The 12,722-nt window shown below is 42.4% G+C and overlaps 1 protein-coding gene across 1 annotated transcript in view; it reads left to right on the top strand.

Moving 5' to 3' along the window:
- The window catches only part of CBLC (Cbl proto-oncogene C), a 147,153-nt gene extending 134,637 nt beyond the window's left edge, over nucleotides 1-12,516 (top strand). Inside the window, exons 13-14 of the mRNA XM_078651274.1 lie at nucleotides 10,278-11,563; nucleotides 11,837-12,516. Coding sequence (XP_078507400.1) covers nucleotides 10,278-10,453 — 176 coding nt within the window. The 3' untranslated portion in view covers nucleotides 10,454-11,563; nucleotides 11,837-12,516. The remainder of the gene's footprint in view (nucleotides 1-10,277; nucleotides 11,564-11,836) is intronic.
- The last annotated feature ends 206 nt before the right edge of the window (nucleotides 12,517-12,722 follow it).

Genomic DNA, 12,722 nt, shown 5'->3' with positions numbered 1-12,722 from the left:
AAATTTGGAGGTTTCTCCGGCCTCCACGTGCTATGGGACAAATCCTTAATTTTTCCACTGACCCCAGTCATGATGCCAACAACATTGGAATATCCCTTACAATGGTCAACAGAATCGGTGTGTTATCAGGGGATTCAGGTGCACACGGACCCAGTGGTGGTCCTCCTCGATAATTGTGGTAGCGCAGTAAAAATGATGTCGGAGGTGGTTGGCCGCTGGATTAAATTGCCATTATCACTAATTGGGCGCATAGATATCATGAAGATGGTTGCGTTAACCAGATTTTAATTCCTTTTTCAGAATATTCCAATGCCACTCTCTCGAGTGGTATTTGACCATTCACGGTCGCTCATGATATAATTGGCCTGGGCTGGAAAACAGCCGAGAGTACGCTGGGAGATGTACTGCCGTATGATATGGGTGGCCTGAATTCTCCAGACTTGGAGACATACTACAAGGCGGCACAGAGTATATTTGCTCACTATTGGCTACAGGGTCCGCGTGATTTGCCACACCTGTACCTTGAAAGGGACCTCAGACCCCCGCACATTACCTCAAACGTTGCTTAGTAACCTGACACATCGACATTGCGTTCTCAGTTCCTCACATGTCATACTGCACGCCTGGCATTGTCAACTGGAGCCCCAAGCTGGTTCCATATTTTGTTCACTGCATGTTTCATTGACTTGTTGTTCCTGGTTTCCTGAGGGTCGGGAGAGAAGAGTGACGCAGGCCTTACGCACGCTCGGGACTGGTACCTTGGGAGATTTCTTCCAAGATGGCACAACAGGGAGATGGCCTACAGCTCTGACCCGCTACCATTTCTACAGAGCTAGACACAGATTATGGGAATTGTTGGGTGATGATCTTTTGGAACCCCCTGACAGGCCAGTGCTGAAAATAGGGAAAGTGCGCAGGTAGAGACAATTTGGGAAATACTCAAAGCTGGGATCAGAGGGGAAACAATTCGATACGGTTGGGCTGCACAAGCAAAGGAGAAAAACTTTATTCAGGAGCTATATCAGAAGCTGAGTGTAGCTGAAACTCAATCGATACAGGCTATCACTAGCAATAGAGAAGTAGAACAGGCGCAAACCAAGGTTGCTGTTGCCAAATCCTCAATCATAGAGTTATCATCAAGTAAAGAAGCAGGAAAACATTTTGCTTGGCGGTCCAAACTGTATGAGTGTGGGGAAAGGGTGGGTCACGTGCTGGCGTTTTGGGCAAGACAGCATACGACCCAAGGAGGTATTTTATTAATAGCAGATCCGGGGATAGGGCTGGTCACAGAACCTTTGGAAATTCGAGCTGCCTGTCACCGTTTTTACCAGCAACTTTTTTGCGAGGATATCAGCAATGATGAGGAAATAATGCAACATTATCTGGCTGGAGCTCCAGTGGAGAAACTAACTCCCTATGAGCGAGGAGCCTTAGAATCTCCAATAACAGCAGAGGAGATCCACGGTGCTATCTGCTCATCGGTAAATTAAAAGGCAGCAGGACCAGACGCTATACCTGTTGAGTTTTATAAAATCTTTGAATCTTCCCTACAAGAAATAATTAAGCAAATTTTTTTGAACTCCCAGAATGGGCACGAGGTCCCAAAGTCTTGGGAAGCAGCTAATATAGTTGTCTTTCCTAAAAAAAGAAAGCCAGCTAATGAAATGGGGTCATTCCGTCCTATTACTTTAATAAATAGTGACATCAAAATATTCGCTAAGATACTCGCTGCTCGCCTTGCGGCCTATATTAAGAGATTAGTCTCCCCAACCCAACATGTGTTTGTACCTGGATGCAGTACAGTAGACCACATCCAGAGGGTTATCACTCTTTTTGATGCGGCAGGCATTACTGGGGACCCTATCGGGCTTATCCTGCTTGATGCAGAAAAAGCTTTCGATAGGGTCTCCTCGTCTTTCTTATGGGCAACCTCAAAGGATAGAGGATTAGGAGAAAAATTCATCATGGCTATTAAATCAATGTATAGAAACCCGACCGCACGAATCTCAATCATGGGGGAGATGTCGGACCCAATATTATTAGTAGAGGGACTCGGAAGGGGTGCCCTTGCTCACCCCTATTGTTTGCACTTTATATAGACCCGCTTGTTTCAATCAATCAATCAATCAAGAACTTGTAAAGAACACTACTTACCCGTGAGGGTCTCAAGGCGCTGAGGGGAGGGGGTGCTGCTATTGATCCAAGAGCCAGGTCTTGAGGAGTCTCCTGAAAGTGAGCAGGTCTTGGGTTAAGGATTGAAGCTAATAACCTGATTGTGGGAGTGCAGAGCAGTGGGAGGAGTACAATAATATTGCCGTATGCTGATGATCTCGCAATAATGACTTCAAACCCCCTGAATGCTTTAACCAAGATCGAGGATGAAGCAGATATCTTTTGAAAGCTATCAGGCTATCGCCTGAATCAAAATAAAACTTAGATCCTTACTGGCAATGGTCTTCAAATAAATGATGCCTGAGCGGTCCAGAAAGCAGTTTATTTGGGTGTAGAAATCATGGCAGATGTCTTCAAAATAATTAAAAATAATTTAAATCCCCTAATTTTTAAATTCAAAACCGAATTTTGCCGTCTAGAGAATATTATTTTTTTGCCAAAGATTTTATATTTCTTCAGAGCTATTCCCTTGTCCATTTGTAATGCTTGGTTTGTTTCAATGAACCAACTCTTTTCTAAGTTAATCTGGGCTAACTGCCGCCCTCGAAGAGCATTTAAACTACTAACTTTGCCTAGAGACAGAGGGTGGCTGGGCAGTACCTGATCTTCAATTATATCATTGGGCGCCGATGCTACAGAAAATGGGGATATTGCTTAATGAAAAAGATGATATAATGAGGGTTGTCTCCTCTGTTTCTGTTTTTGAGCTGATTTTAGGAACTGGGTCTAAGGGGTGCCTTTTACAGCACATTGAATTTAATTATTATAAACAGGTCAAATTTAAAACTTTATTTTGTGTTTTTAAGGTCTGGACTTCGGTTTGAAAAAAAACTTGGTCTGGGTGTTCCACATATCTTTAATGATGGTCATATGAGGTACTGCTACGACAAAGGAGTACGAACAATTGGAGTTCTTACAAACGAGTCTGTCTGATGTCATAAGAGACAAGTTTGGGCTAGACAATCAACAATTTTTTTAATATCTCCAAATAAGAGAATTTATAAGTAAAAAGATGGGGGGAGCCTTTGTCTTCTCTAGGGTGAGGTTGATGGATGAATTATTTAAAGGCTCAAGCACTCTAGGAGGATTGTATTAAATGCTAATTGACTTAATACCTGATGACCTGACTAAACATATACTTTGTTGGTAAAATCTGCTAGAGATTGAACCCGGAGAAATCGAAGATTCACTATATTTGGCCCGGAAGTCATTTATGACGACTAATCTACAACTACAATGTTTTAAAATGTGGTTCAGTCTTTATATTACACCTGCCAAGATTGCTAAATGGGGTAGAGGAGCAGGTTCTACCTGCCCTCGGTGCCAGTATCCTGCAGCAGATAGTGTTCATATATTTGCCACATGTCCTGTTTTATATACTTTGAAACAAAGTGTTAGCTGCATTTTAGCAACTATGTTGGGCAGGGAAATTGATCTTACTCCTCAACTGATTGTCCTAGGGGTATGAGGTTCTCTTTCCTCAAATCAAAACCAATATATTTTTCATTTATTGCTTCTACAGTCTTTAGGATATGTTTAGCCACTCATTGGCTCGATCCTGTTCCTCCAACAGGCCAACAGTACCTTCAAAGATTTCTAGCAATATACAGACTTGAAAGAGCTGCTTATTCTAGAAAAGACCGTAAATCAAAAGCTAAAGAGTTGGCTATTTGGGCTCCCGTAATGAATTGGTCCCATCTGAAATGTGAATAATGAATTTCAAACATTTTGCTCTGTATTTTTTGTATAATTTTGTAAATATCTGACAGAGGTGCTGGACATGGGAGGCAGGGTGATGTTAGTTATGCTAGACCTGTCGGCGGCGTTTGACACCGTCCCCCATGAGGATCTCCTCACCAGGCTCCGTGACATCGGGCTAGGGGGGACGGTGCTCAACTGGTTTTCTTCCTTTCTGGCCAACCGCCGCCAGACGGTCTGGGTCCCACCCGGATCCGCCGAGATGCCGCCATTGGGAGTCGGAGTGCCTCAGGGCTCTATTTTGAGCCCCACTCTATTTAACATCCTTATGACCCCTCTGGCGACATTGGCGGAGTCCTATGGGGCCCGGATCGTCTCTTATGCTGACGACACTCAGCTCCTTTTCACCTGTCGCAAGAGCGAAGAGTTCGATGGAGAAAGGATCCGTGAGTGCCTTGGGGCTGTTTTTAGCTGGTTTTCACATAACAGCCTTAAGTGCAACTCGGACAAATCCGAAATACTATTCTTCGGATGCCCATCAGAACCAGATTGGCAAGGATGGTGGCCTGCCGACATGTTCCCTCCCACACAGTCCTCTAAGTGGGCCAAGAACCTGGGAGTTAAAATTGACAACGAGCTTTCGCTCAAATCCCAGGTTTCCACTCTTACGGGAACATGCTTTGGGATTCTCAGAATGTTGCGCAAGTTCTTTCCCCTTCTTTCGGAGCAACATCGGAGGATCACTGTTCAGGCCCTTATAGGGTCCAGATTGGACTATGCCAATGTCCTATATCTGGGCTTGCCTGAATATCTCCTCCAACGTCTGCAGGTCACCCAGAACACTGCTGCGCGTGCCATTTTTGGCCTTCATCGCCGCACTAGCGCCTCTAATCTCCTTGTATCCCTCCACTGGCTTCCGGTGCGGAAGAGGATACTGTTTAAGGCCATGACTCTTGCCCATAAGGCCTTGCATGGCAATGGTGCCAAGTATCTCCAGAGGAGGCTGGACTTCTATCGACCTGCACGTTCCCTCAGGTCAGAAGCCTTGGCTTTGGCTCGGGTACCACGCATTAAAAAGGCTCGGCTAGGCGGCCGGTCTTTTAGCTTCCTTGCTCCTCAGCTATGGAACTCGTTACTGTTGTCCCTGCGAAACACCTCAAATCTGCTTGTCTTCAGGAAAGACTTGAAAACCTGGTTGTTTGCTGGATAATTCTTCCCCTTCTTTGGGCCCTGTTCTGTTACTGTTATGTTTCTTGCTCTTTTCCATGGTCTGGAGCTCAAAGCGCCGGGACACTCCTTTGGAGTAGCCGTTGCGCTATAAAAGTCCCATTTTAACATAACATAACATAACATAACAAAGAAATTGTACCTATTAACTACTGGTCAGCCTTGGGAGGGGGGGTGGCGAGGGGAGGATGGGAGGGTCTTGGATAAAATAATGTAATTTCTCATGTTCAGTCTTATTTAGTTATAATTGTGAAAATGATAATAAAGAATGTACATTTTTTTTAAAACTAATTATCACAAAATTATTAATTAATCAATTAACACACTTAACTCTATAAATTCACAACTATACATATTAATTATTCAATACATTTTATATAATTGAATTACTTCCTAAACTATTCCCCTATAAACCCACAACCCGCTACGGAACTAAACACGCAAAATTCAATTGAAAATAAATAACTAGTAAAATTATAAAACAAATTATAAAATGACAAACAATTCTCATTAAAAACACTAAAATATATAACATTATTAATGATTAGATAATTTTGTCAACTATATTTTTGTAAACAATATTTATGACATCGATATTTTTGTAAGCGATATTATTTTCCTGTCAGTCGATATTCTTGTCAACGATATTTTTTTATCGATATTTGTTCCCCACGATATTTTTGCGGCGATATTTATGTCTCTCGATATTTCTCCGTCGATATTCATGCTCTGCACCCATGACACACTGCCAGCTCTTAAGGACTGACATGCTGACATGGTATACTTAGGCTTTCCTGTTTCTATTTTTTTGTAAATTCTGGTGTTTTTTTTTCAGTGTTTTCAAGTGATTTCAATACCTTAAAAAACAGTGGTTATCGGTGGTTACACATTTTCGCGCCATTAAAAACTACAGACAGTATTTTTCTGGTGTTTATGAAACGTTTTGCTTTTATTATTGCTTGCTTTCTGCACTGATAGCGCATGGTATATAGACAGTGTACGTATAGTGTATATGAGGTCCAATTAGATTTTTGCAAATGAAACTTTTTGTATTACACCATTCAAAATGTCCAAATGAGAAAGAAAGGACCCTGCCGTGGATAATAGGGCCCTATACTAGGGTCCCGTGTACTTAAATACCTTTTTTGGACCAGAGAGCAGTGCCAAGTTAGACAATTACAACATTTGTATAGAGTCAATTTTTCTCTGTATTTTTTCATTTTTAATGATTAGCTCACACAATGGTGCAATTAATTTAGTCTTTAGTACATAGATTAAACGACTTTATCATACAAAATAACAATTCACTGTGAAGTCCCACACAGAACCACACATTCAAAATGTCTTCAGTGAGTCTTTGGTCATGTGCGCTCGCTCTTTCCTTCCGATGTAAACATCTGTGAAAAGGCCCTCTCAACAATGGCACTTGAAATGGGCAACGCCAAACCAGTCAGTACACAATTGGTTAACTCTGACCACTGACATAGCTTTCCATGCCATTACTGGTTCACTTGAAGATTGCGATTCTCAGGGCAGGTTCTGCAGAATTTGCGCTGATCTGGGCGCTTATGCCCATAGAGTTATTGAAGCGGTCAAAAATGAAGCAGCACTTTTGATATTACGGAGGAAATTCCCCATTACTAAAGGGATCTAGAACAGAGTACCACAGTGAGGTTTCATTGACTTCAAATAACATTGGTGAGGAAGGGACATGTCTATGCATCATTGCAAGCCATTTCTCATATATTGTAAAATAAATGTTCTTGATTTGCTCTTCACCATTGCTTTGCTTACCAAGAGGCAAGCACTCTAACATGGAACATGTTGCCGTGCCAAAGTCACTAAATGTGTCGCCCAGCCTACTCTCCAGGAGATGTTTCACATCTACACCAATTATGCTGAACACTTGGCAGACAAGGGGGTTCTCAGACTCTTTTTTTTTTTATTATGCCCACTACAGCAGTTATGTTTTCCTGTAAATTCCAAGAATGCAGTAGAGTGTACTTTTTTCACATCACTATCAATATGCGATCAAAGATCCTCACATTTCTTGCCTTTGGCATCATCACTCAGCAAAAATTCTGTAAACAGTTGCCACATGGACAATATTGCATTCACAGCCCCTTTGACTGCGAACAATCCGCTAAGTTACACAGTTGGGATGACTCTTTCTTTGATGCCACACACAGCACGAAATGATAAATATTTGCATTTTAGTTCCTGTGCATAAGAAAGCAGTGCACCAGAAAGGACTAAAAAAGTCAATAGCATCCCTCATTACCTCTGAAGATTGTAAAGATGCTTTCAGCATACCATCTAACAAGTGGTAAGGATCTCTTACAGGGAAGCACTAGGTATTGCTTTTGACAGGTCATCACACAACTTTTTCGTAGCTGAATCACTGCAAATACAAACAATATCACTCCAATCTTTGTTGAACTTGGAAAGAAACTTTTTTGCAGAGCATTCCAAGTGACGCTGCGTTCCATGTTTCCCAAAAGTCTTGTATCATGTGTTCACCACTATCCCAGATGCTTGGGGATAGTGCTCTTTTCACATATACTTGTCACTATACCTTGAATGTTTAAAGCCTGGGGTGTTGGCAATTCATCTACTATCAATACTGACTCCCTAGAAACTGGGGCTGATGTATTAAGGGTTTTTACCTATTCTCTGTGGGTAAATGTGATGACACATATTAGTAAAGATTCTTATGAAACCAGCCATTTTACCTATCAGTGAAAGAATCAAACGCAGCCAAAATATCAAATATGATTTTAATATTTTCTGATTCTCTACAGTTTATAAAATATTTAAACAAGACCTAAAGCATTCTTCAAAACCCTGCCTCTTTAGACCAAAGACCACAAACTGAAAAAAAGGAAGAAGAAACAATATTTTAGTGGCATCCCTAAACCAGAAAACCCAAGCACAATAATGATAGACCAGACTTTCTTACTGCTAGCTTGTATAACAAAGTTACATTGTATTGGCCCCTTCAGGAAGAAAGAAAATTACTCTTTCACTCTCCCTTTCCTTTCTTTAATGGCATTTAGTTTGTGGCAGTGCAGGTGTTTTTTCAGTGTTTATATGTTTTCACTGGTGAGGGCTATTTCTCTTTCAGTGGGGTTTTATCAGTTACTATAAGTTCAAACCTAAAACCAGACAGCCTAGGTATGCTGCAACACACAATCTGACACACATAGTGAATTACTACCACCACAGTGTCCCCCCAGGAAGTACTGGGGTCCTTACCAGACCTACCTAGTTAGCAAGGAGATAGGGGAAACGAAGGGCCAGAAGTTTCTTCTGTGGGTGATAAGTGACAGTAGCTATACCTACTGCCCAGGGACGACCATGTAATGCAAATAATCAGTAATAATGTGTGACTGTCTTTTGAGCACATATGTAACACACGCTGCACTGCCAATGCATCCTTGTGTTCTAATGAGCGCCTGCCTTCCTCTGTTATTGTACTGTGACCCACGCCTTTGTTGAAATTGCATAATGTGCGCATTTACCCAACTCCCTGAAGAGCACTGTCCTGTCTTGCTATTTCCACCGATACTTTGCACCAATGATTGTGACATTTCGTCCACTGCTACACCCAGCCAGACTATGTTTTCAGAACTTTTTAAATAAAAAGAATAATAAAAACAAAAGGTTTCACGGTGCGAGGAGGTTTCCCAATGATGAAGCATGCCGCCGTGGTGGGTGAGGGAATCTCCACCACGGCTCGGTCGCCACCTCCAGCTTTGCCTTGTTTTTTGTAGACCCAGGAGTTTCTGCTATGGTTGACACTATTTGGAATCTGTCAGAAATATATGATGCACTTACTTTAGTGGCTTGCCTCTGGCGTGTTATCGGCTTCGATATTGAAGTAAGAACTTCAAAGTATAAAGTTTGTGAAGTACCTTAGTAACGATGCGCTGCTTGGAGTATTTCCACCGTTGTTTTTTCCCAGTGGTTCTAAACTACATTGACATTGCTGGTTCGTATTTGTTTCAGTTAAAGCCTGGTTTGCCCGCATGTCTCTTCCAAACAGAGAGCGTTTACTGTCACCAGACACATGCACTGCACAACAGCTGCAGCACAGGCAGACAGAGGGGAGCCCTGGGGCAGACCAGACAGAGGGGAGCCCTGAGCAGGACAGACAGAGGGGAGCCCTGAGGCAGGACAGAGAAAGTGGAGCCCTGGGGCAGACCAGATCGACGGGAGACCTGAGCAGGACAGACAGACGGGATCCCTGGAGCAGGACAGACAGAGGGGAGCCCTGGGGCAGGACAGACAGAGGGGAACCCTGGGGCACGACAGACAGAGGGGAGCCCTGAGCAGGACAGACAGGGGAGCACTGGGGCAGGACAGACAGAGGGGGCCCTGGGGCAGGACAGTCAGAAGGGAGCCCTGGGGCAGGGTAGGCAAAATGGAGCCCTGGGGCAGTGTCAGACAGAGGGGGCCCTGGGGCAGGACAGACAGAGGGGGCCCTGGGGCAGGACAGACAGATTGAAGCCCTGGGGCAGGACAGACAGAGGGGAGTCCTGGGGAAGGACAGACAGAGGGGAGCCGCAGCGGCCACCATATAAGGGGAGGTGGGAGGGAGGAGCTGCTGGGAGCGGGCGGTGAATGGACGCGTACAGAGGGGGCAGAGTGAGCGCAAGGCTTGAACCTAAGCAGAACAGCAGCGGGCTCAAGGGCAGCGACACAGAGGTGGTGCTGTGCGGCACGGGGAGCGACCTGCCTGATAACAGGGTCAAGGGATCATGTCCATGTCCTGAACTACTGGTAAGTTGCAGGGCCTAGAACGCTGTCCGCAGGGCCATGGATAATAAGAACCTAGGTGGTGCATGCTCCTAAAACCCACTAAAGGAGATGGTCAATATGGGGAGTTCCTTCAGCAACCATCTCCCAGAAATGAAATTCCCAGTTAGCATTTTAGCGCCGTGTTCAATGTTGCCTTCGTAGCTCCAAATAGTTTGCAGTTGTGTGCTTGAAACATATATTTAATGTTGCATAACAGGATAGATTACAGGTGAGTCGTTGTCCTTCTTACAATCCATACATCAACGCTGCTTAATGATCACATTGCACCAGTTTCAGATCTCAGACTCTGCAGACTCAGGGCTTAGAAGATCTTGTGACTGTGAGAAGCTTCATCTAAATCCTGTGTCATTGTGTTGTAGGTCAAGGCGTCATGGAAGAAGCGGAGAGCTGCCCTGAACCAGAGCTCTTCTCCAACCCGCTGTTTCACCAGCTCTGCTTTGAAGGGTACCCTCAGGAGCACATCGCCAGAGCCCTCACCATCGCGCCAGATGACATACACCTGGCTCACGACATCCTGGCCTCCTTTGAGCGGTGAGAGGTCGCCAGCCGCAGAGTTTGAACCAAGTGGCATCGTTGTTCTCAGGGAATCTGGTCCTACTCACGCACAGACAGTCGTGCATCAGAAGGACCGCGATCTTTCTAGAGCCAGACTCCAAGAAGTACCACTGTGAATGGCCAACGTTCACCGGAGGCTGGGCTTCACTCTTCTGTCTTCTCTTTGGAGACCCATCCAGCCCTTGAAGGAGACTCAATATTGACTCATTAACTGAACTGCATTTTGGGGCCTCATACAGCCATCTGACCCAAAGCTCCCCAAATCCCCCCGTAAAAATGCTCATGCCTTTGGGGAGTGCTTCCTCTGGAATTCTGCATGAAGAGACAGAGTGAAAGAGACTGCAGCCTAATCTAGACGGCTTATTCTTTATAGAGTCAATCAACGGGTGACGTGTTCAACAATATCATGGAGTTGTTGGGGGTTTATTCCTCTCAAGAGATTATGGAAGTTTGATCAATATCATCTAAGTCGAAGAATTGGGATTAGGGACATTTCTATCCACTTCAGGAGACTGTTAAAAGCTCAGACAGTTGATGTCTCTGGGCCCGATTCACAAAAGTAATCTGAGACAACATCCTAACTTTACGACTTTCGGTATTCAGAAAGCGCATTTAGGAGTTTTAAAGTTAGGATTTTGGCTCAGTTAAATGTAAGTTTTGGTCTTAAGTTAAGACCAAAACTTAGGTTTAACTGAGACAAAGTTTTGGTCTTAAGTTTAAGTTTATGTCTTAAGTTTTATTTAAGGTCTTAAGTTTAATTTAAGACCAAAATTTAGGATTAACTGAGACAAAGTTTTGGTCTTAAGTTTAAGTTTTTGTCTTAAGGTTAATTTATGGTCTTAAGTTTAACTTAAGACCAAAATTTAGGATTAACTGAGACAAAGTTTTAGTCTTAAGTTTAAGTTTTTGTCTTAAGTTTAATTTAAGGTCTTAAGTTTAATTTAGGACCAAAATTTAGGATTAACTAAAACAAAGTTTTGGTCTTAAGTTTAAGTTTTTGTCTTAAATTTAATTTAAGGTCTTAAATTTAACTTCGGACCAAAATTTAGGATTAACTGAGACAAAGTTTTTGTCTTAAGTTTAATTTAAGGTCTTAAGTTTAACTTAAGACCAAAATTTAGGATTAACTGAGACAAAGTTTTGGTCTTAAATTTAAGTTTTTGTCTTAAGTTTAATTTAAGCTCTTAAATTTAACTTAAGACCAAAATTTAGGATTAACTGAGACAAAGTTTTGGTCTTAAGTTTAAGTTTTTGTCTTAAGTTTAATTTAAGGTCTTAAATTTAACTTAGGACCAACATTTAGGATTAACTGAGACAAAGTTGTGGTCTTAAGCTTAAGTTTTTGTCTTAAGTTTAATTTAAGGTCTTAAGTTTAACTTAAGACCAAAACATAGGTTTAACTGAGACAAAGTTTTGGTTTTAAGTTTAAGTTTTTGTCTTACGTTTAATTTAACGTCTTAAATTTAACTGAAGACCAAAATTTAAGTTTAACTGAGACACAGTTTTGGTCTTAAGTTTAAGTTTTGGTCTTAAGTTTAACTTAAGACCAAAACTTAAGTTTACCTGAGACAAAATCCTAACTTTACTACCCCTAAATGCCCTTTGTGAATACTGAAAGTTGTAAACTTAGGATTTTGTCTCAGATTACGTTTGTGAATCGGGCCCTCTGTCTTCAGGGTGGTGTTGACAAGAGAAAGATTCGCTAGCTTTTCTCAGGAACTGATTTATTAGGCACATGGGGACCCACTTGAAGATTGACTCTATAAGTGCATTATTGGTACCTGGATCTTTAGAACTTAACCAATCATTGGAAGCGTTTATGGGCACGAGCAGAAAATGTGTGAGACAATTACCCTTTCACAATCTTACAGAGCATAGAATGAGTGAGAGAATTACCCTTTCACAATCTTACAGAGCAGAGAATGTGTGGGACAATTACCCTTCCACAGTCTTACAGAGCAGAGAATGTGTGGGACAATTACCCTTCCACAGTCTTACAGAGCAGAGAATGAGTGAGACAAATACCCTTTGAAAATCTTACAGTTCTATTCATCTTTTCATAAATGTATTTCCTCTTTTTCATTCTGTGCTGTAATATACCTTAAACTGTCATGATTTTGCCTATTAGGACCCTTTAAAAGGTAGACGCAGGCATACTAAGGCTTTGTGATGGTGCTAGTGTGATGCAAAGAACCGCAAAGTGGCTCATGCTTTGCACTAGGAAAGGTGCTCTTTTCCCAGCACTTAAA

This window comes from Lissotriton helveticus, chromosome 7 (assembly GCF_964261635.1).
Source record: "Lissotriton helveticus chromosome 7, aLisHel1.1, whole genome shotgun sequence".
NCBI lineage: Eukaryota > Metazoa > Chordata > Amphibia > Caudata > Salamandridae > Lissotriton > Lissotriton helveticus.
Note: the sequence above shows the minus strand (reverse complement) of the source record. Positions and strands in the feature narration are given on the sequence as shown.